We start from the raw sequence: 24,559 nt of genomic DNA on the forward strand, positions 1-24,559 counted from the left end.
GACATATCTCCCTGGATTTTGGCAAAGCATTTGATATCTGTCTCTCATGCCATTCTTGTGAAAAGGATAGAGTGATGTGGTAGAGACAAAAATGCACTTAGATGGAGTCAGAACTGTATGAATGTCTGGACCCAAAGGATAGTTATTAATAGTTCATTAAGAACTTGGAATGACATTTCCCATGGAGGACTCTTTGAATCTTGGATGGCCCTTGTCAATAATTTGTATAAAGGTAGAGATGGCATGTTTATCAGTTTTCTAGGCAATACAAAGCTTTGAAGATGGCTGACACACAACAGCACAAGAATTCAACAGATCTTGATAAGCTAGAAGAGAAGTGTCCAACATGAAGCCTACAGACACCTGCAGCCTACCATCCTCCCTAGTGCTACAAACCAGTTTTCTACTTGAGTTTGGTATCACTGGGCTAGATCAAATAAAATGAAATGTAATAGAGATAGATATAAAGCCTTAAATTTGGGTTCAAAAATCCATTTTAGAAGATAGGGAATTTGTGTTTAGAAAGCAGTCCATCTAAAAAAGATCTAGGGATTTTAATGAACTTCAAGCTCAATATGAATGAACAGTGAAAAATGGCAGCCTTGGAAAGCTAATTCCATCTTAAGAAGTAATAGTCCTGCTACATTCTTTCCTGGTCAGACCTCATATGGAATAATGAATAATGGAATAATTTTATTCTGGATGCCATAGTCTAAGAAGAATTTAGATAAGATTTGTTGATAAAGTGTTCAGAGGAGGACAGCCAAGATTGTGAAAGCCTGGAGATCTCACCCTATGATGACTAGTTGAAAGAAATAGGAATATTTAGGGTAGAGAAGAGAAAATAAGGGAAAATGATAGTTACATTCAAGTATTTGAACATCTGCCTTGTAGAAAATGATTTCAACTTGATTTGCCTGGCCATAAAAGGTAAAACTAGGGCAGATAAAAGGAAAAGCTTTCTAATAATTACAGCTCTCAAAAAGTAGAATATACTACCCTGGGAGGTACTGGGTTCCTCTAGTCAACAAGAATTTATTAAGTACTTACTATGTGTCAGAAACAGAGCTAAGTGCTAGGAATACAAAATACAAATAGAGAGAAAGACAGCTCCTATATTCATAGAGTTTGCAAGGAATCTGAGAAGAGGAAGGCAGAAGAAGGAGAAGGATAAAGGGAGGGAAAGTGTTGTAGAGAGAGGGCAGGAGGAGAGTCAGGATTGCATCCTGGAGAGGAATAAGGATATGGTGGATGACCTGGGCATCTTTCTTTAAATGGAGGTTCTGGGAAGAACCAGCCAATAAGAAGGAGGGATCATAGGGGCAGAGGGTATTTCCATTGGGTAAAGTGGGGGCTCAAGTGAGATTTCAGGGTGAAGAGTTTTCTGGGACATTGCAGAGAAAGTCTGAAAGGAAAGATTAAGAGGGTTCTTCCCCCCTAGAGATCTTTTAACAGAGCCTGAGTGATTATTTGTTGTGTATGCTTTAGGGGAGATTTTTGTTCAAGAGGCTATCCTTTGGGATTCTTTCCAGCTCTTAGATTCTATAAGTTTATAATTCTTTGTAAGTCAGCAAACACATATGAAGTGCCTTCTCTTCAATGCAAGGTACCAGTATTTGGTACTGGTTAGGATAAAAAGAAGTCAATAAGTTGAATAGATATACAACACAGAGAGGAAAATGAACAATATGTTTGATAAATGAAAAGATCTAAGTTACTGGGGGAAGGACTGTTTGACAAAAACTCCTGGGAAAACTGGACAGCAGCCACATCAAAATTAGGGTGAGTTCAGTACCTCCCAATATAAATCACGATAAGCTCCAAATGGATATATGACTAAGGTATAGAAGGTCACTTCAGAAACAAATTAGAGGAGAAAAGGAACAAATCATCTTTTGAATTTCTAGCTCATGGAAGAGTTTGTGACTAACAAATGATAAGATCACACAAATTAAAATGGATCATTTTGATTATACGAAATTTTTTTAAGCTCTTGCACAAACCTACTGCAGTAAAAAATTAGAAGCAAAACAGGTAACTGAGGAAAAACTCTTTGCAACAAGTTTCTCTGATAAACCTTTTATTTCTAAGATATCTAATGAACTGATTCAAATCTCCCCCAATATGATGTGAAAGGTTTTCAAAGGACAGGAACAGATGGTTTTCAAAGAAAAAGTGTAACCCATCAACAATCATATGGGTGGCGCAGGTGTGGGGGGTAAAGGGTGAAATGCTCTAAATAACTAATATTTAGAGAAATGCAATTTAAAGAAATTTTGAAGTTCTGTCTCATACCTACCAAGCTGGTAAAGATAACAAAAGAGGAAAATGACAAATGTTGGAGGGGTTGTAGGAAAATGAATACATGGCTGGTGGAACTGTGAATTGGTCCAGCCTTTCTGGAAAGCAATTTGGAACTAGGCCCATAAAATTATCAAAATGAACATATATATCCCTTGATTCAGCCATACTACAACCAGGTCTATACCCCAAAGGATCACAGAAAGAGGAAAAGGACCTATATGTACAAAAATATTTATACTAGCAATTATTTTAGCCAAAAACCAGAAACTAAGGCAATACTTACTTATTGGTAAATAATTAAACAAAATTGTCATATGAGAATGTAATGTGATATTATTATGCTATAAGAAATGATAAAATGGATAAAATTTTAAAGGAATCTGGAAAGTCCTACATGAATTGATGCAGAGTAAATAAAGCAGAACTAGGAAAACAATTTATACTATGAAAACAGCATTATAGAGGAAAAACAACTTCTAAAAACATTAGAACTCTGATCAACACAAGATAAACCTGGAGTCCAAAAGAATGAAGATAAAACAACACTCTCCTTCAAAAGTGTAAAAAGAGATGGATATTTTTAACCATAGCTAAGGTGGAAATTAATGTGGGGATCCAGGAAAGGCTTTAGATACTGCAAAGGAACCCTAGGAATTCTGAAAGGTGGAAATTAGGAAGGAGTGAATTTCAAGCATGGAGACTGTCTTGTGGAGGCCCAGGATAGAATGTGGAGTTTCAGGGAAAAGAAGTGATTGGTGATTCCAAATGTATGGAACACAGAGTGGATGAAAGGGCACAATGTAAAATAACACTGAAAATATAGATTGGAACCAGTTTGTAGAAGGCATTCTCTGTTGTGCGTTTTCTTGTCTTCTGTTGAATACTTTGAAACAATTGTCATCAGTGTACTAGTGACTAAGATAACGGGATTAATTTAAGATAATAGTGAAGACAATGGAGACTGCTAAAAATAAAAACTTGATGTGTATAGTAAAAAAATACAAAGAAACCAACCTTTCTACCTCTTTCTTTTCACCACCAAAAGCAGCCACTGTTCTAATTGAGGAAAGAACTTCATCAGCCACAGATCCAGCTTTGGCATACGCCTTCAACTCTCTGCTCGTGAGTTTGGCCACACTCTGAAAGCACAAGCAAGAGAGAAAAACCAGAGACGGTCAGCTGATTTGTCATTGTGGTACCTTCTCTTACTAAATAAACTAAAATAGATCTCTGTATGAGAAAGCAGCTAGACTGTGCAGTGAGTGGATAGAGCGGTCTGCTTGAAATCAAGAGAAAACGACTTTCATCCTGCCTTCTACGGTTACTAGCTATGTGACCCTGGGCACGTCATTTAATTTATCTTAGCCTCAGTTTTCTCACCTATGGATGAGATGGAGAAAATGGGGATAATGATAACATCTACCTCCCAGGGTTGTTGTGAGGATCATATTTATTTGTATATTGAATTCATTATTATTAGCTGATCAGATCACTAATGAATTAACATATTTTAAATACTTTACAAATCTTAAAGATATTTAAATGCTACCTCCTATGACGATGATTCAATTCGATTAGACAAATAGGACAAATATTTATTAAGTGACAAATACAATGGTCCTAGACTGTCTCTTAGGATGCAAAGACAACAGTGCAATAAGTCCTGTAGTAGACAAGTTTTCATTCTACCTGGGGGGATGTAAATACAAGGAAATAGAACGAGGGAAAGAACATGAGCAAAGGGAAGATGGGGGGAAGCTGAGAAAATTTCAAAGAGGAAGCAAAACCTGAGTTGTACCTTGAAGAAAATCAAGGATTCTAAGCGGTGAGGGTCAGGAGGGAGTATAGTGTAGGTACATATGGCCAACAACCAGTACCAAGGCAGAGAGTACAGAGATGGAATACTGAGCTCTAGGACCAGCCAGAAGGTCTGGGAAGGTAGGTGGGAGCCAGAGTGGGGAGGACTTTAAAGTGTCAACTCAGGAGTATGTACGGGTATACCTCAGAGATATTATGGGTTCATTCTAGACTATCACGATAAAGCAAGTATCGCAATGAAGTGAGTCATATGAATTTTTTGGATTTCCAGTGCATATGAAAGTTGTTTACACTATACTGTAGTTTATTAAGTGTGCAATAGTGCTAACTCAAAAGAAATTTAATTATTTAAAAATACTTTAATTTAAAAATACTTTTATTGATAAAAAATGATAACCATTATCTTCTCCCTCAGTGAGCAATAATCTTTTTGCTGGAGGTGGGGCATAGAGGGTGGGTCTTGCTTCGTTGTTGATGGCTGCTGACTGAGCAGGGTGGTGGTTGGTGAAGGCTGGGGGAGTGTGGCAATTTGTTAAAACAACAATGAAGTTTTCCAAATAGATTGACTCTTTCTTTTTCTAGAATCCATTGTAGAGTTATTAATTGGCCTGTTGTGTCTCAGTTAACAGGAAGGTCAGAGGAAAGGGAGAGAGATTAGGGAATTTTCAGTCCATGGAGCAGTCTGAACACATACAACATTTATCAATGAAGTTCACCATCCTACATGGGTGTTGTTTGTGGCACTCTAAAACAATTATAATAGTAACATAAAAGTTCATTGGTCACAGTACACCATAACAGACATAATAGTAATGAAGATGTTTGGAGTATTACAAAACTTACTGAAATGTGACAAAGAGATACAAGGTGAGCACATGCTGTTAGAAAAATGGCACCTTTAGATTTGCTCACCACAATATTGCCACAAACCTTCGACTTGTAAAAATGAGATATCTGCAAAACCCAATAAAGTGAAGAACAATAAAATAAGGTGTGCCTGTATTTTGTCCTTGGGGCAATAAGGAGTAGGGAAGTCATGTGGTCAGACTTATATTTTAGGAATATTAGTTTGGCAGCTGAGTAGAGAATGGATTAACAATGGGGAGAGGCTGTAAGCAAGAATAACTAAGGGGCTGTTGCAATAATCTAGGCAAGAGGTAATGAGAGCCTAAATTAGAGTGCTGTGGCCATGGTTACAAAATGACATGGGTAAGGGACATTGCATAGCAATATTCACAACAGGATGAAATGTAGTCCATGGAAGGTCCATTTTGGACTATATCCAAGAAAGTTTAGTTATTGAAATATCAAAATGATTTAAATATAACACCATCTAACTTAAGAGCTCTTGACTTAGGGTATATGAACTTGGTTTTTAAAAACATTTTAACAAGTATTTCAGTATGATTGGTTTCCTCTACAATCCTATGTATTTTGTTTTATGCATTGAAGGACATTATGTGGAGGAGTCCCTAGGTTTCACCAGACTATCAAATAGATCCATGAAACAAACAAAAAGCTAAGAATCCTTGATCTAACCTTTTAATTATATCATTTTGAGGCAGCTAGATAGTACAATGGATACAGTACTAGAATTGGAATTAGGAAGACCTGAATTCAAATCTAGCCTCAGCTGTATGACTTGGAGGAATATACTTATCCTCTGTCTGCTTTAGTTTCCTCTACTGTAAAATAGAAATAACAATAACACCTACCTCACAGGGCTGTTGAGGATCAAATAAAGTCTAAAGTGCTTGCACTTAATAAATGCTTATTACCTCCCTCATGCTATTAGGAAAATGTTGTGTCATATGCCTTGCCAATTAGTTCTGATTGATAATTTAGCTGTGGTTATTGATGTCAGCTTGTGAAAAGATCTATGAATCTGTTTGCAGTTTTTAAGTGAAGTCTATTCTTAGTCTTGAACGGAATACAATATATATTTGATTATACATTTCCTCTTTGCTTGAGTTCAGGAGATATCCAGTTTGTCATTTTGCTCTAATATGAGTTTCTTCTCATATGGATTTTAAAAAATAATGAGTGCTCATGGTCATTAAGTTTATTTATTTCAATAGTCCCCTAGCTTCCTACACTTATGCTTCCTTCTCCTAGAACACCTATAGTGACTAGAACTACACCAACCCACAAACATCTGTAAAATGGGGCTAATGATGTGTGTATTGCCTGTTTCAAAGGTATTGGAAGGAAAGTGCTTTGTAAACTAAAAATGCTCTATGAATGTGAATTGTCATCAACTTCATCATGACTGCTGTTTGTTAAGTGCTATGTGCTATACCTTGTGCTAGACAGAAAGAAGTCCCAAGATGGCTTAGTGAGGCACCATGCTCTCACTGAGGGTAGTTGACTACACTGATTATTTGGTAGAGACACTATTACATTTGGAAGTATTTTTTCCCCTGATATTTCCCTATTTCATTGCTATTTCCCTATGCTTATAACACCACCGCTGACAACTGATAGGAATAATGCTCACTGTGATGACACTCTTGAGAAAAGCCAATCCTGTGCAGACTTTCAGCCACACTTCTGAAGTCAATTTCTTTCTGAAGTTGGATGAATCCCCAAAAGGCACTCTTACCATGCCAATGACTGCTGCTCCTACTCCAAGAAGAGGACTGACTGAAATCATAACCAAAGTCAATTTCCAGCCTTGGTAAAACCCCAACAGGAATCCAAAAACACAAGTGGTCATGCGCTGGATAAAGATGGCGACCTGATCAGCAATGGCATCGTTGATTTTATTAATATCGCTGCAAACAAGAAATGCTGTGATTTCAAAAAACTGAGTTATACCCATTGAAATGACATTTTCAGATGTTTTTCATTCATTTTCAGTTAATGAGTCCCCTTCTGCTATACACTAGTAAAATACCTTATAATTACATATAACTAATGCCTTGGTTTTCTCATCTATAAAATGAGAGCAAGGTTTGAACTAGCTGACTTTTAAGTTCATTTTCAACCCCACATCTGTGATCCTATGATCCTACTCAAACACAGGAGAATAAGATATATGTGCTGAAGGACTTCTTAGGAAGTCATTGAATCCATCCTATTATTACCACATAAGATTTTCTCTTATCTGTCAGTCACAGATTGGTCTGCATTTTTTTTTAACAGATTTACAAAGAAGGAGCTCTATTTTATAGCCTGGTTCTTTCTTTTAATAGGGAATGTGTAATATAACTGGCTATCAAACATTTCATGTTCTTGGAAATTCTCACAAAAACTCTATCTACAGGGGTTAACATGGTAGGATTTAAAAATCCAGTTCAATTTGCTAAACCTGCCCTATTATGACTTTCTCAAGAAGTTCCCTGCCCGCCAATAGCTGCAGACCAGTATTGGTGATTTCCATTTTCAACCACTCCTTTTCCAGGCTGCTTTTAGGTCCCAGAATGATCCTCCATGTAGATGAGCTAACAAGTTCCCATTTTATCTCCATGTTGCATCCTATTCTCCCTCAGTTTTCTCTTCTTCTTCCTCAGGCTTAAGTAACCTAAGTCTCTTTCTCATAATACCAATGTCCTAAGGTTTTGATCATCGCCAGAGGCTATAGCAAGTTTTCCATTTGTGATTGTATAATTATCATAATTAACAATGTATAGAACATAAAAATACCCCTTTAAGGAAGAATCATTTTGAAGATTATACACATCAGAAAAATCATAGAAGAAATTATTTCAATGTATCATCTAGATTGTAAACATATAGAGATATATAAATATAAACAAGGTATTCCAAAATTCTTAGTGTAGGTTTAAACTTTAGTGGCTTCATATATTATATATGTGTGTATTTGTGTGTATACACACACACACACACTTATACAAATGTGTGTATAGGTGACATTCCAAAAGTATACATTTACATATATGTTGTCCTAAAGGTAGGTCTGTATTTGCATATATGCATGTGTATTCCAAAAGTACATATATAGACATGTATGTGTGTATAACATGTGTTGAGTAATATCCTATTCTTCAGTAAATACTTAGGTTGTGACATATAATGACATTTATATTTTGAAACATTGTGCTACTGGTCTACTTACTCTGAGATTCTGGTATTCAGTTCTCCCACTGAATTGCAATCAAACCAGCCTATTTCCATTCTCATTACTTTCCTAAAGTAAACTTGTCTTATTTTCTGTATCTGATGAGCTGCAGCAATTACCCAAAAACTTATCTGGGAAAAAGTAATAGAGGTTTTTAGTGTGATAATATTAAAATTCCATTCCAACAAATTTCATTTTATATTCTAATAAGAAAAGACTTTCAAAATAGCATTGAGAGAGAAAGAAGAGGGAGAATTTGCCAGATACTGTGCTTTAGAATGAGTGGCTGGCTCTGAATCTGGTTACTTAGTTCTCATAGGTCGTAGGAGCTGTCTCCAGGGTATTGGGTTTGGGTTTTTTTTGGTGGGGGAGGGGTGGTCATAGGATGTAGAGCCAGAAGGAATAATAGACATCATCTTGTACAACCCTTCATTTAACCAATAAGGAAACTGAAACTCGGAGAAATTTAATGCCCAAGGTCACTGAGGTAATTGATGGAGCTAGGATTCAAATTTAGATGTTTTGCCTTCTTGTCCTACAGAGATTAACCATAATTCCCTAGCACTCTATGTCACTTGTATTTGTCTCTTTTTTGAATGTGCACAGAAGCCTCACATCAGTCTTCAGGAATAGATTGCTGGCTAATAGTCAATGAGTCTTAGGTCAAACCAGGCAAAAGTGATATGAGCAAAGAATGAGAAAGGAGTGGGAGGGTTTTTCTTTATTCCACGGCAAAGCAGGGCATGGTATTACACTCCCACTGAGCTATAAAGGGAGAAATAAGTTGATTCATTCTGACAAGAATAACTTTATCTCTGGAAGTCCTAAGTCAGCAATGAATTTAATGTTTCTCCCACAAAAAAGCAGCCAAAAAATTGTTTTGCAAAATGGGTCAAGTAGATACCTGGAAGATGAATGTGGAGGGTCTGTGGATAGATTTCAGGGCACCTGTGAACCTGGAGAGGAAAACTGCATTTTTATTTAGATAAAATTGGTTTCCTTGATACTCCTGTACATTTTATTTTGTGCATTTAAAAGCATTATTCTGAAAAAGGGTCCACAGGTTTCACCAGACTTCCAAAGAGGTCCATGTTAAGGATGAGAGTTACAGTTACAATGCTCCTTAGATCCATCAAATTTCAAGGGATGAAAAGGCAGTTTTGTTAGAAAGCGGAGGAAACAAAGTTTAATTTTAATGTATTACTCTGAGGCAATCTTTTCTGCAGAAAAGACTGGCAAAAGCTGGGTCATGGCTCTGTGGAGGGTATCATGTCTAATACAGAACAAAGAGAATCTCCTTTCCCACTGAACTGCAGTCAGATTTTGAGTGAAATATGGCACTAATCTACCACCATCAAAACTTCACTGGCGTGTTGCAGAAAGGAATAGTGCTACTAGCTCTGAAGCCCCTGCTTCAAATGCTGCCTTTGATGTTCCTACCTATACAACCTTGGGCAAGTCCTCTTATCTCCTGAGCCTCAGTTTCCCCTCATGTAAAATAGGAGAGGTAAACGAAATGATTTCTTCTAGCTCTACATTATGGGAAGGAAACAAAGGAATTCTTAATTCTCCAAATCGCGCTGAGAGGAGGCACACTGAACAGAGTGCTAGACTTGGAGTCAGGAAGTCCTGAGTTCAAATTCAAATTCAGATACTCTCTGTGACCATAGGCAAGTCACTTAACCTTCTCTAGCCTCAGCTTATTCATCAGTAAAATGGAGATAAAAACAGCAACTACCTCACCTCACAGGGTTATTGTGAGGATCAAATAAGGTAATATTTGTATGGCATTTTGGAAACTTTAAAGCTCTATGTAAATGCTAGCTATTATCATAGTAATAGTTATTCCCAAATGAGGTCTAAGAGTTACCACCATAATACAGTCTCCTTAAGAAACTGGTTAAAAATGGAAATAACTTTGAACAAATTCGAGCGTTACATAGTGGACATTTTTGACATGGCCTAAAGGGAGCATCTTAACATTCTAAAAGTGAGCAGATTAGATAGGAAACAAATGAACAAGTTGAACAATGAAAGAACAAAAAGGATACTTTTCTTTGATTCCCACACGAAAGGACCCCAGTCCAGCTCAGCTGAGTATATAGTTGTCCAATAATACCTTGTTCTCTGACAGCCTTTGACCATTTACATAGTATGTATTACCTTATTTTGTTATTCATAACAATCTTATAAATTAAACATTACCTTCTTCACCCTCCTACGTACAGGTTAGTTAACTAAGATCCACAGAAGTTGTGACCTGTCCAAGGTCCTAAAGCTGATAAGTTGCAGAAGTGACAAATAGAACCAAGGACTTCTGGCTCTTAGTTCATAGCTCTTTCCTCCACACTAGTGTTTCCCAACTGGTAGATCAGTAAAATGTCTGAATTCTCTGTCATGAGCCACTTCAATCCCAGTATCAGTTACAGTAAGTAGCTCAAGAGAAACAAACAGGAACTTAGAAAAAGGAGGAAAGGAAGAATACAGTGTGTAGAAAGGAGGAGCACCAAGAGGAAGGAAAAGGAAAAGGAAAAGGAATAGTTAGCTTAAAAAAAAAACTTACAGATTTTAAAAGGAAAGGACTTTTGGAAATATAAGTTTTATGGATTGGTTAAAGTTTTTTGCAAAATAATTAGCATTTGGGAAGAATTGACTCACATCCTATTATGTCTCTAATCATCAAGAATGTAATAGACAGAACAGGGCAGCCAGAAGAAATGATCACTGTCATCATAAATCCACCTCAGACTTTCAGCTTGTGCATTTGTCTGAATTAGCCAGTCAACAGGCACTTATTATGCGCACAACTACAAAGAATGAAACAATCCCTAGTCCCTAAGAGTTTACACTCTAATGGGGGAGGAAATGTGTGTGTGTGTGTGTGTGTGTGTGTGTGTGTGTATAAAATCAATAGAAATAAATATAAGATAGTTAAATACAAGGTAGTTTGGGAGGGAGTTACTAGCACTTGAGGGTAGCAAGGAAAGCTTCATATTTCAGAAGGTGCTGCTTGAACTGAATCTTGAAGGAAAAGAGGTCTTTGGTGGAGTAGAGAGGGGACATTCTAAGCATGGGGACAGCCAGAGCAAAGGTAGAAATATGGGAGCTGGAGTGAATAGCGTGAAAAACAGAGAAATAGAGTTTAGATGGATTGTAAATTTTAGGCATTTTGGGATGTTTTTTTAAGGATAGGGATGTCACTGCATTTCTTTCTGAAAATGAAATGAATATTAAAAGGAGATTCTGATCTGGGAGTCTGAGAAAACTCATTTTTGTCTTTAGATTGACTACTGGATTAAAGGTTTGAGGAACTTCTTTGCTATGAATGGTTTACATTTTTCAAGTGTGACTTGTACTATATAAAAGATACAGAAGATGATACTGACTTGCAAATATCCCAGGATGAAAACCAAAAGACCGGCCACGGCATAATAACTGGCAAATACGATCATCTCACCTTCAATATCCAAAACCCTTCAAAAGAGGAAATATTTCAAAGGTCAGAAGTGTTGAGTGCCAAGCTATCTGGGTTGAATTTAGTTGATGTCAAATAATCAACTTTATTATCAATCAATCAACAATTATTTTAAATACCAACTATATGCTAGGCACTTTGCTAGGTAGTAGGGATACAGATATAAGGAAGGAAACAACACCTACTGTCAAGCAACTTAAGTTCTAATGGAGGAAGCAACAAGTACATGCATAACCATAGGCAACCTAAATATAAAACAAATAAATCCAAATACCTACAAAGTAAACAAGGAACTTTGGAAGACAGGGTGCTCACACTGAGGGAAAGGGAACCAGGAAAGGCTTCATGTTGAAAAAGGAGTTTGAGCAGCACGTTAAAGTAATAGAGGGACTCCATGGGGCAGAGATAAGGAGGGAGTACATTCCAGGGCGGGCATGTAGGTGGCACAGTGGATAGAGTGTTAGCCCTGGAGGCAGGATGACTCATCTTTCTGAATTCAAATCTGATCTCAGACACTTACTAGTTGTGTGACTCTAGGAAAGTCATTTCACCCTATTTGCTTCAGTTTCCTCATCTGTAAAATGAGCTAGAGAAAGAAACAGCAAATTGCTCCAGTATCTTTGCCAAGAAAACCCTAAAGTGTTCACAGAGTCAGACACAACTGAAACAACTGAACAATGATAAAAACCTTGCAGAGATAATGGGGATGGCCAGTACTAAATCCCTCAGAAGGAAGGTGTGCATAAGAAATAAAGAGAAGGCTAGTTTGGCTATATCACAGAGTAGGGGAATGGGAAAAATATCCAATGAGACTAGAAAGATAGATTGGAACCTGGTTTCAAAGGACTTTAAAAACTCATGACCAAAATTTCTCAAATTATTTAAAAATTAGCTTTATGTCTGTGGCATTACAATTCAATCACTGAATGACTTCAAATCAGATAGCAAACACAGATGTCTTCATGCTACAGATCAAAAAACTAGGCACATAAAGAGGGTAAAAATGGTGTGAATGATAACTAGTCTATTGTCACATGCTGTCTTCTTGTCAGGATGGGACCAGGGATCCCTGGACACTAATCCAGTGTTCTAGCTGTAGCCTCTCCACTCATGCTCAGCATATAATGATAATTCCATATAGAAAGTAAAGTTTTAAAATCCCAGACAGGCTGTCTCCAAAGACCCCTGGCTAGAATAATGTGAGCTGTAATTCAGGAGGTTTAATGTCACCTCCTCCAGGAATCTAAAGCAATTTTATAGCTCTTCCATCTCAGGGTGATGTTGTAAAAAATGTTCCTGTCACTTTCCCACGGGGAAAAATGTGTTTCATTAGCTTTGTCTTTATGCTGGGTACACACCATGCAGTTCCATTCTCCAGGATTATACTTAGTGCTACTGCCAAAGGCATTTGTAGTAAATAGCATGGAAGGCACTTAGGCATGTTACCAATGTAATTACCAGCACTGTGAAATAAGAGGAGATAAAACATTTAGGAATTACTTTCAGGTGGCAAAGAATTAGGAAACAAGTCCACTGCCCTCATGACAGCCCCATTTTTCAGAGAATGGACAGGGTGACAATAGACTTGCAATTCTAGGAAAAGAAAGATGCTATCTTAGAGTTATTGAATTTTACCGCTAGAAGGGACCTTAGTGGTTATCAAATCTAACTTCTCTTTATGAACGAGGAAACTGAGGTGCAAAGAAATGAAGTGATTTTCTCAAAGTAACAAAAAATTAGTGGCAGAGCAGAGACTGGAACTCAGGACTTCCAACTCCTTGCCCAGGGCTCTTTTCATTAAATTATAATTAACTTTCCTTGCTACTCTCCCTAAACTTCCTCATCTTATACTCGGTCTTCTCCTGGCAGGTTCCTTCTTTAAAACCAAAGTCTTAAGAGATCTACCACTCTTGTGCTTGTATCCTTATAGCTATTGCCTATGTCATCATTTGACAACAATATAAAGGCATTCCCTAATAATTGTTATTCACTTTCTCTGAAAACAAAACAAAATAAGACCCAAGACAAAAACAAAATTTTGGGAAGTTGAGTTACTGTAGGAACAGTGTTTATGCATTAAGAGTAAGTAATAAGATGAAAGGAGTCAAGCAGAGGCTCAGAGGGAATTACACTGCCAGAGCCTCAGTGCTAGCTTGTACTATCCTCATCTACCCGATTTGCATCACATGCAACAAAGAGTATAACATCTGAAATCAGAAGATCTGGGTTCAAATCCCAGCTCTGGCACTGATCACCTAACTTTTCACCACTCTGGCTCCAAGCATCCTTATCTGTAAAATAAGGAGGTTGGAAGAGATTACCACTAAACTCCTTGTCCACTTTAAATCTATGATCTTATGATCTAATCAGTTCAGCAATATTATAATGTAGTTTTATGATGTCAACAATGTGTTTGCAAATGTTAGTATGGTAATGATACTAAATTAAGGTAATATAATGCAAGATTTGCCCATATGGCCTTGTTACATCTCCTTTATTGCCTCTGAATTATTACTGAAATTTCTGTTGTTAATTAACTTTTCATCAGTTAATTGTTAATTAATTTTGTATTGTCTCCCCACCTGCATTAAAAGTCCTTTGAGGGCAAAGACCATGATTATGCTTCTCATTTTCAGAATGTCTGATAGATAACTGGGCTTAGTGGATAGAGTCCTGTGGTTTCAAGTCCTGCCTTTGACAAATAATGGTTGCATATGTAATCAACCAGTAGAAGATGAAAACTGCACAGCGGGTAGCCAGAAAGTGGCCTTTAATCAACCTCTTCCACATCAGTGTCCAGCTTAGGCATCAGCACCACATTGGAAGCCTGTATTGGACACTGCAAAATTAGATTCTGGCCTCTGCTACACATGGGAGAGGTGACTGTTGGGTAGCACAAGTGGACATTGGTCACTTGCTGTAGGCTGTAGGGCTGACTATAAGCCTCTTGGGTTGGTTGTGGGGGTGGACTGTCAACATTTGCTGCAATTGGTGGGCTCAAGTCAGAATACAAAATTAGGAGGGATGTGTCTACCTTTCACTGCCCAACTCCAGAGCAGCTAAAGTCAGTGTATTCATCATCTTTGTTCTAAGTCTTCCAAGTTGTATTCTACCCATAAGATGTAAGGGAAATGGGAGGAAAGAGTGGTCTATGTGCTCCCCATGTCTTTCTAGGGTATGTGAAGTAAAATGTTCCAGGAAAAGAAAAAGAGCCACCAAATACTGTACTCCAATTCTTCAAGGATATATAATTTCATCATTTCATGTAACTTCTCCACCAGAATAGATCATAAACCTTTTGTACCTAAGTCAGATGACCATTACCTACAGATTATTATTCAAAGTAGAAAATTTTACTTAAATACATTCTACAGAAATACTCAATAATAATTTCTTATTGAGGAAATATACAGTTTATACAATTGTCTAGGGGAGCTGGTTATAAATAAATGTATTTTTCTTATCTGATCCATGAACAGAGAAATATGCTTACCATCTTAAAAGCTCTCAGAAGATAAACATAGACTATTGATACAGTAGGAGAGTCACATTTCAATTATCATTTCTTACCATTCAGATGTCTTTGAGATAAAAGTCAATAATTTGAATTGTTCCAAGGACAAAAGTTTGCTTTATGATGTAAATTCTTACTACATAAGTATGTTTCTATGTCCCTAAAATAAGAATAATCAATCAATGTGACTAAAGAGAAAACAAGAATGACTTTCATCTATTCAAAATACATTGATGAACTAGTAATCCACAATGGTGCAATCCTGTTATAGTTGTAAAACTTTAGAAAATATTCTTTCAAGTATGTACCTATCAACTTATTGAACAAGATTTTGTATTCCTCAAACCATACAGAATTGCAATAAGTAGACATACCTAGAAGTTCCTCTTGGTTAGGTTAATTTCATAGCAAGGATTTTTAGAAAGATGATAGATGGGTAGATGGTACAGAGGATAGAGTACTGGTCTTGGAGTCAGCAGGACATGAGTTCAAATATGACTTCAGATACTTGTTGCATACTAACTGTATGACCCTGGGCAAGTCACTTAACCCCAATTGCCTCACAAAAAATAAATAAATAAATAAATAAATAAAGGTGACCCCATTTCTGTTCATGGATCAGATAAGACCATTAAATTTCTTTAAAAGCAGCTTCCCAAACAACCGTAGAGAACAGATTATCCCACAATCAGAGATACTTATTTGTAGCTACTAAGTATCTCTGTAGAATGTATTTAAGCATTTCATATTCTATGTTTAATATTCAATAGACAAAGACCATCTAAGATTGCTAATTTTCATAAATTTTAGCATTTTTATTATCTGACATATTTCTTCAGTCAATATGTAGGCATTCCAAGTGCTGGAATTTACATACAAAACTGGAGTATTAAAAATGACCATTGTGGGGGCTCCTTGGTGCCGCTTATTATCTCAGCTGTATCCATCTATCTTAAAGAGCTCAGTTCCTATATCACTCAGACACTCAATACTGGGCTGCCTTTGGCAAAGTGCTCATCTATACAGTTCATAGATCTGAAGTAGTTTCCTCCTTAGAACTTCTGATGCTGCATCTGGCAACTTCCTGGTGTATGAGTGGGTGCTATAGGTTAGTCCTAGGCTTTGTTTGGACATGGCTATCTTTCCTAGGTTTCCAAGATTGTACAATTTCTTTATAGACTATTCAAAGAAGTATGTTTCTTTGTAGGCAAGCCACATATTACATTAGCATAAGAAGGTTAACATAGGTGTCCAAGGAAAAAGCTTATCCTTTTGCAACCACTTGTGTCCAAAGCTTACTGAAAATCTACCTGACCTATACAACTTTGAGAATTGAGTGGTATTAGTACTTGTGATACACCTTCAAACTGAATATCCCTTGCTGGCAGAAATTAGACTATTCACATTTGGTGAATTCTTGAAGATCTGTCTTCCTCAATGCATAGAACATTACTATCTGGTCCAATGTCTGTCTATCAAGATGGCCGTGTTCATTTTTAAAGAATGACTTAAAATGTTCCAGGCTAATATTTTCACCAAGGCTTCTATAAAGATTTATGGTATATATTACATGAAATCCAAGACTCTACATACTACTTATATAAAATTGCCATTTTCTGACTTTAGTTCATGCTTTTTCTTTCTTCCAGTGGAATTGCCTCCCACTATATAAAGCCAAAATGAGAAGAATGCAGAAATACGTGTGACTCCTGTTTCTTTGCAAAAGAAAAAGCAGAGGTTTGAATAACACACAAGCCTTGTAGTAAGCAGCCCAACCTAAGAGACCATGAAGTCAGGGAAGAGTGTTTTGACAAAAGTTAATGAAATACTATCATACCTGAAAATGATGAATACCTATAGAAGAAGTCTATAGTTAGGAAAATAAATGAGAACTAAAGAAAGACCATCTACTCGTATTGGTTCACTCTAAGCCTCCATATATGCTCTGTTGTTGAAAATGTGCAAAGCTAAAAAGACTTGCGCAATGACTAGCCTTCTTTTAAGATATCATAAATTCTTCTGTAAGGGCTAACCCTAAGGTAGGGTCAATCTAAGGCTTTGTCAGGATGAGGATAAAGACGGTGATCATGATAACTTCCTAAATGAACTCTAGGATTTAGTTCAAAATCTCTCTTCTTCTTCTTCTCTCCTTCTCTCCCTCCCCCAATCATTGTTAGTTTATAAGATCCTAATGCGGGGATTATATTATGAAGGAAGTCTATTATCTGTACTATTGAATAGAGCGATTCATTGGTTATCCAATCATTTAGGAAATTCCCTTCGACTCCTTCTGTCCTGAAAACAGAGAAAATAAAGAAAGGAACTTGTTCCTGTCATTGCATAGCCAGTGTCACCCACAACCTCACATACCCATTTATGTCCTACTGAAATATTTATTTGTTATTGACAGAACCTGATATTGATTTCCACCATATACTTTATTACTCTCTTTACAAGGTACTGGAAATTCTTATCTTAATAGAAAACAATTGCTCATGTTCTTCCAAATAAATTGCAACTCTACCTTACAGGGTCTGGATGAGTCTGGGAGACAGGGTTAGTTTCATTAGCATATCAATAGGCTACATAAAAGAAAATTCTTCTTTTTTTCTCCACTCTTTACTTACATCAGCCTGTAATTGAACTTTGCTTTCTCATTTAGGACTAAACAAATAAGAAATCACACAGAAATCCAGAGTATATTCAGTTTTTCATAGTTCACATACGGCAAGCATAGGTACTTGTTCACAATGGTTAGTTAAGGGCCTGAGTATAACAGGAGTTACATAATGCCACCTGTCCAAATGACACTAGAAAACATCATAGTTGTAGATGTTTAACGGCATGAAGACAACCAAAGCTAATATACTTCTGACAGTCAGAAGTTTTCACCTAGGATGTAACCTAGTTCAGAGCTTCTTAAACTGTGGGCCACAATCCCATATGGGGGACCTATAGTTTAAGAAGCACTGAAGGGGTCTCAAGTGGAAAAAAGTTTAAGAAGTCCTGAACTCTAGTCAACTTCCAGACTTCGACCCAATGTGATGAAAGAACCAAGAAGTGAGATTTAACTTCCAGGAGTGAGGATATTTCTGAAAACTGTTGACATATTGACAAAAGAGCTATCTTAGAACAGAAAATAACAAGTCATAGAATTCCAAATAAACTGGGCTCCATTTTCAAAACCATTGTCCAAAAAGGCCTTTGCCTGTAATGCAGACCTGACAACAGACTGCCTATGGGGAAGCTTAAATGGATTTTTGATAGTCTCTGATACTGTACTATTAACTGATGATTAGAAATAGGTGAAAATACAAATTCTTTTGGGAAGGGCTTCTCATGGTCAGGATATGCCACACCCCTTTTTTTCTCTTTGAGTAGGGACTGAATACGCATGTAAATGAGGTTGTCAGCTATGAGGCAGCAGAGATTTTAGATTTAGGTTGCAAAGTTTACTTCCTTGCACTGACTCAGCAATGTACCTATTATAGACTCCATGCTTACAATTCAGCCTGTGTTGGCCACATCACAAGAAAAAAAAGACAACCATAGTAAATTATCATAGATAGAAGAAGGCTCAATGAATGGAAGTTGTAGAGAGACAGGTTTTGCCTCAATGTAACAAAAAAAAAAATCTGAGCTATCCTAATAGAAGTATTTAGTTCTCCCTAACTACAGGTATTCAAACAGGCTGAATGGCCATGGGTTTGGAGAGGGTTATAGAGAGCATTTCTGGTTCAGTATGGTTTAGAATAGATAACTTCTGAGGTCCTTCCATCTCCTAGAGTACATGAATTCTGCTCTCTTTACAAGGACATTGCTGTCTCCTGCATGACTACAATAGCCTCCTATAGGAAAAGATGAGCTACTCAAACTTTAGGTCATTTAACACCCTTATGTTGTTTAGTCATTTTTCAGTCATGTCTAACTCTTTATGACTCATTTGGGATTTTCTTGCAAAGATACTAGAATGGCTTTCCATTTACTTCTCCAGCTCATTTTGCTGATGAGGAAACTAAGGTAAACAGGGTTAAGGGACTTGCCCATAGTCACCCAGTTAGCAAGTGTCTAAGGCTAGCTTTGAATTTATGAAGATTAGTCTTTCTGACTCTAGGGCCAACTCTCTATCCATTGTGCCACATAGCTGTTCACAATCCTTCTGACTCCCCTCTTATAAAAAAAAAGGCCCTTGACCAAATGGATCACCTGCCTCAGCACCCAAGGTACAGGGAAATATAACACATATATACCAGAGGAAGAGAATGGAAAAGTAGTCAATTAAAACAAATTCATGGATGATAAATCACCCTAGAGACAGGACAAAGCTATTGGTAATCTCTTACATGAACTGAGTCAACTAAACTGTTAAATCCTTACAGCTGTCAGATAAAATGAATAATTTCCAATCTAGTTTCCACTGAAATGGGAAAGTCAGATGGAGATCATGGTCCAGAGTATCCTTAGGTCAGAGTATCCTGTAACAATTTGGGTAAGTTGACATTTCTACTTACCATTTAGCAAATACATGCTCTCCAAGGCTGCCAATAAAGTCCCCTTCCCAAGTTCTGAATTTAAATGTAAAAATTGAACAAAAGGGAAAAAGAATAACTTGAGTCAACTCACCCACAACGGGTCCCATTAGTGTCATTGTGGTTGAGGGAGCTGTTGGCCCACACTATGGTGTTGTTCACACAAATCTTACCAGGGATGCTAAGCTCTTGTAACTCAGTGTCATATTCAATAAAAGCATCTGTCATCAAGCCAAAAACAAGTAGCATTCCTGGCTGAGCCATTCCATGTAGAAACGCACAGAAACTTCCCCCAAACATCATCCACTTGTCCCGTGATGAAGAAAATTGAAACTTGAAAAGAAAAAAAAACACCTGAAAGTTAGGAATGTGTATATACACACACATATATACATACACATGTGTCATGTATGTAACATATATACACATATATGTAACATATATAGAAATACTTGTGCATGTAAATGCAAATTTATGCATATCTATACAAAATACACAAATATATTCTAGGAAGTGATATTGAAAAGTGATATTGATTTTATAACAGCCATATCCAATATCAAATTTTCTAAGGAAACAACTTCAAACAAGATAATCCAGTTGTATTAAATTAAATCTTTACACAAATTTTCCAGAAACTTACGTAAATTATAATCATTCATTCAACAACTCATCATCATCACTTATGTGCCATTTCAAGGCTTGGGAAAAGTCTTTGCTTGTAATAACTCTGTGAGGTAAGAGTGTCCTCCTCATTTTCCAGATGAGAATCTGAAGCTCAGAGATGGGACAAGCCCAGGATCACAAAACCAGTAGGTATTTGAGGTAGAGGTCTAACCTCAAGGCCAGCTTTCTTTTCATCAGGGGCTCTTAAAATTGAGTCCATGAACTTGAATTTTAAAATGTAAGTTAACTCAGATGCCTCCACAAGACTTTCCCTGATTTTCACCCCTTTGGTTTGCTTAGAATATAAGCTCTGTGTGGGAAAGGACTAACTTTTTTAAACTTACTATCCTTCTTAGCACCTACCTTAGTCCCTGCACACCATTAATGGGTAGTTAGTTCATAAACATTCCTTGCTTTTGCTACTATGTGGCACAAATTATGTGAGATACTAGAGGATTGGCATGGCCTGGTGAGGAGAGCCCCAAATTTGAAATCAGAATGTTTGGGTTAGAGTCCTGCCTCCAACACTTAATAGCTGAGTGACCTTGGGCAAATGGCTTAATCTTTAAGCTTCTCATCAGTTTACTCCCTTCAATAAAAGAGGATATCAATACTTGTATTATCTACCTAATAGCTGTGTGAGGAAAGTGCTTTGTAAACTGTAGACCACCACAAGTATGTCAGCATGCAATGATCAGTAAGACATGGTCCCAATTCATGATTGGGATACGGGCTCCCTTCCAACTTTAATTTTCTATTTGAATATTTCACTACCCTGAAATTCCCTCCCATTCCTAGTGCCTTCCTGCATCTAAATACAATTATTTCAAATGAATTTGTACTTTGAAATGGAAATATATATATATGTATATATCTTTTGATATAGCATAGATGAGAATACAGATTTACAATTATGAGGTACATTTTTTCCTTAGAAAAACATTTATCGAAGAAACCAAAAAATGCACTTTTGCACAAATTTGCACAAGGTACAATGTACATTTTCCAATGTACAAAAAAAGAAAAATGGTCCCTGAAATTTATCATTGAGTAAATTTTTCCAAAATGTCAGAATTATCAGTTTTTAGCTTATACTTTCTTCTTTCTTGCCCTGATCTTATTTATCTAAACTTTATAGAAGGGATCTATAACTTCATTGGTGGCAACTCCCCTAATTAAAGGGTTGGAGGAGATCTGCGATCTCAATTTGCTTCAGAATTAATAGAAAAATAGAGGTTAAGTGACTTGACCAGACTCTCACAAATTAGTTAGGATTTGAATTCAGGTTTCTTGGTCTAGCATTTTTCTTACCACTCCAGGATGCCTTAGCATCTGAACTCTAATAATCCAAGGAACTTAAACTGAGCCCTTCTTTATTTCACACACACACACACACACACACACACACACACACACACTTATATGTATGTATGTATATGTATATATATGTATATGTGTGTTTCTGTATATATGTGTGTGTGTGTGTGTGTACACACACACACACATATATATTTTATAAAGGAAGTGGGGGAATCAATACTTTGGGTACCACTGGCAAATGATTTTATTGTGCTGACAAGAATGGGCAAGTCTTGAGCCTATCTTCAAGCTAAGCTAACTATTGATACTGATGGTTAAAAGAAAAATGGAAGAAGTTGAAATGGAGAGAGACTTGTGGATCTAGGCTACGGAGGAGATATTTCAGAAGTCTTTATGATAAGAGGGACTATACATTGCTATTAGGACATGATTTTCCTGATGAAAAATGGGGTCATAGTGGGTTATTTTTCCAGAACATTAAGTCCTGAATAATATATTGCTTAGGATAAGGTATCTTACTAGCAATATGTATGGACTCACTATTTAGTATATGATCACTGGTGCACAGATTATGACTGAAAAAGTCCTCACTGGAGTTAATTAATACCTTCTGATACGACTTTTACAAACGTAAAACTTCCTTAAAGACCTTAGTCAGTCCAGTTATGCAATCAGTGTTGTAAATCTGACATTGCCACTGTATGGGCCCCACCCAGTTACTGAATGTATGCTAAAGATGTTTATTACCAATTGAAAGAAGCTGACTTGAATGCGTTCTTTTTTCTTCCCATCTTGTGACCTGAAGAAAATAAAATGTGCAGTTACAGACCATCCCTTCCAAGACAAAGAAGAATTCTCATAAAGACATAACTGTACATGTCCCAGGTCCCCTTGCAAAAGGTATCCTCAGGAACCTACCATACCAGGCATCCCAAACAAAATCATTGGGTGGAAATATTCAATTTCTTTTTACACAAGTGACCTTTCTCCTACCTTCCTTGGTCTCAAGTTATCTCCTTCTTGTAGTAAAGCATATCTACCTATCTCTGGTGTTCAAAAAATGTTAAATACTACTGATATGAAAGAAATGCTGATGCTCCTTTGCTAGCTACTGATAGGATTCCTACTCCTCATCTTTCTTGGAAGGTCATGTTTAAGCATCTACCATATGTCACTTGAAGTATAATTTGAGTTTGTTTTTGGTCTTCTCTAAGATCCTAAGCACCATAGATAAAATTATTCTAATATCAAATAATTAGGGTCAGTCTACCCAAATAAGACCAGATGTAAGAAGAAATCATGGTTAGTGTTAAAGAATGAAGCACAGAGGGCATTATGGGGGCTGGGAGGAGATAAGGACTATAGACTATGGACTGTGAAAGAATTTAAAAGCCAAATAAAGTAAGTTTTCATAATAGTGCTCAGACCTTCTGGTGAAAGTTTTAAGCATTCAGAGTACTGTTTGGCTGGTTGCGATGGAGAAGTAGAAAGCTTTGGGAAAATATGCTCCTAGCACTGAAATAGGAATAGGTAAGAACTTCAATTTTGTTCAGTTTTGTTTTTCAGTCACCGTGACACTGTTAGGGGTTTTCTTGGCAAAGATACTGGAGTAAGTGTCTGAAGCTAGATTTGACCTCAGGAAGATGAGTCTTCCTGACTCCAGGTTCAGCACTTGCCCACTGTAACACCTACCTGCCAAGAACTTCAAAGTGTCCCTCAAAAGTGGCCATAAGGCTTCCCCCTCCAAGCCTTCCATGAAAAAGTATTTCAAGTTTCACGCTATTTCATTAAATAGTTGTTTCAACAAAAAGTAATGAAGTATCACATACACAGACTGTCAATATGCAAATTTGGAATCACAAATTTGGGGGAGGTTTTATTTTTTGAAGAAATCTTGACTGCTATAGGTTTAGAGCTAGAAGGGACCTCAGAGGATACCTCATCTAACACTTCCATTTCATATGCAACCTGTCTTAGGGGGAATGAAGACTTTAGGGAGGGGTCTGACTATTGGATGCAATAGACTTGACTCCCCCCAAAACTCTCCCCTTGCCTTGGAAAAAAGAAATTGTAGGTAGACTGGAGAATTGAGCAAGCAGGAACATGAGATTATAGCATGAAAGCATGGAGGAAGATGGCTGTTGAAAAGGAAGTCAATAAAAAAGGAGCAGCAGTGAAGGGGATCTGTAGTCTGGGGTCAAGAGAACCAGCCAAGGGACGGGAGTTACTCAGTGACCTTCCAGCAAAGCTCTTGTCTCCCTTCTATCTTCTATGAGAACTATTATTCCATCAAGTCAACAGTTGAGTGTACAGCTATCGTGTTGGTCAACAGTTTTTTTATAGTAGGTAAATGGAATCTAAACTGAAAGTAACAGATAAAAAATAAACAGGTTTACACACACAGCTAACTGAGAGAGGGACACACAACTTTGTTTGTCAAGAATTGTAAAGGGTCATCAGATCAATCAGGATCATTCTAGATGCCCTGGCAGCCTCTCATCATTTATCTCTCAGTAGTTGTCCACTGTATTGTGTGTGCACATGGAGAGAAGTAAGAAAAGAGCCAAAGATTCAAATCCCTTTTTTTTATAGTCTATTGTGAGTGACTGACATGTTCTGTTTCAATGGCCAATCCTTTCTGTCACAGCTTTGATACAATTCCCTTGCCCCACCTGGCTGGAGGTGGGGGAAGGAAAAGGGAGATCAAAGGACACCTAAACATTTCCTGTTTGTCATCCCAAAGCACCAAGTCCTTCAGAACTAAGCACATGTTTCAGGGCCCAGACTCTGTACTCCATGATCTATCCAGGGCAGACCAGGAAGATCCTGCTATCTGCCCCCATTACAGGTAT

General features: G+C 37.1%; 1 protein-coding gene across 2 annotated transcripts in view; it reads right to left on the bottom strand.

The window, feature by feature from the left end:
* Positions 1–24,559, bottom strand: part of ABCB11 (ATP binding cassette subfamily B member 11) — a 115,945-nt gene that overhangs the window by 75,215 nt on the left and 16,171 nt on the right. For both annotated transcript variants that reach the window (XM_072612234.1, XM_072612235.1), the window contains exons 4-9: positions 22,455–22,506; positions 19,816–20,054; positions 11,590–11,677; positions 8,201–8,334; positions 6,725–6,896; positions 3,319–3,443 (exon numbers count right to left, since the gene is read on the bottom strand). In XM_072612234.1, coding sequence (XP_072468335.1) covers positions 3,319–3,443; positions 6,725–6,896; positions 8,201–8,334; positions 11,590–11,677; positions 19,816–20,054; positions 22,455–22,506 — 810 coding nt within the window. The remainder of the gene's footprint in view (positions 1–3,318; positions 3,444–6,724; positions 6,897–8,200; positions 8,335–11,589; positions 11,678–19,815; positions 20,055–22,454; positions 22,507–24,559) is intronic.

The sequence above is a fragment of the Notamacropus eugenii genome, chromosome 5 (assembly GCF_028372415.1).
Source record: "Notamacropus eugenii isolate mMacEug1 chromosome 5, mMacEug1.pri_v2, whole genome shotgun sequence".
NCBI classification, from domain to species: domain Eukaryota; kingdom Metazoa; phylum Chordata; class Mammalia; order Diprotodontia; family Macropodidae; genus Notamacropus; species Notamacropus eugenii.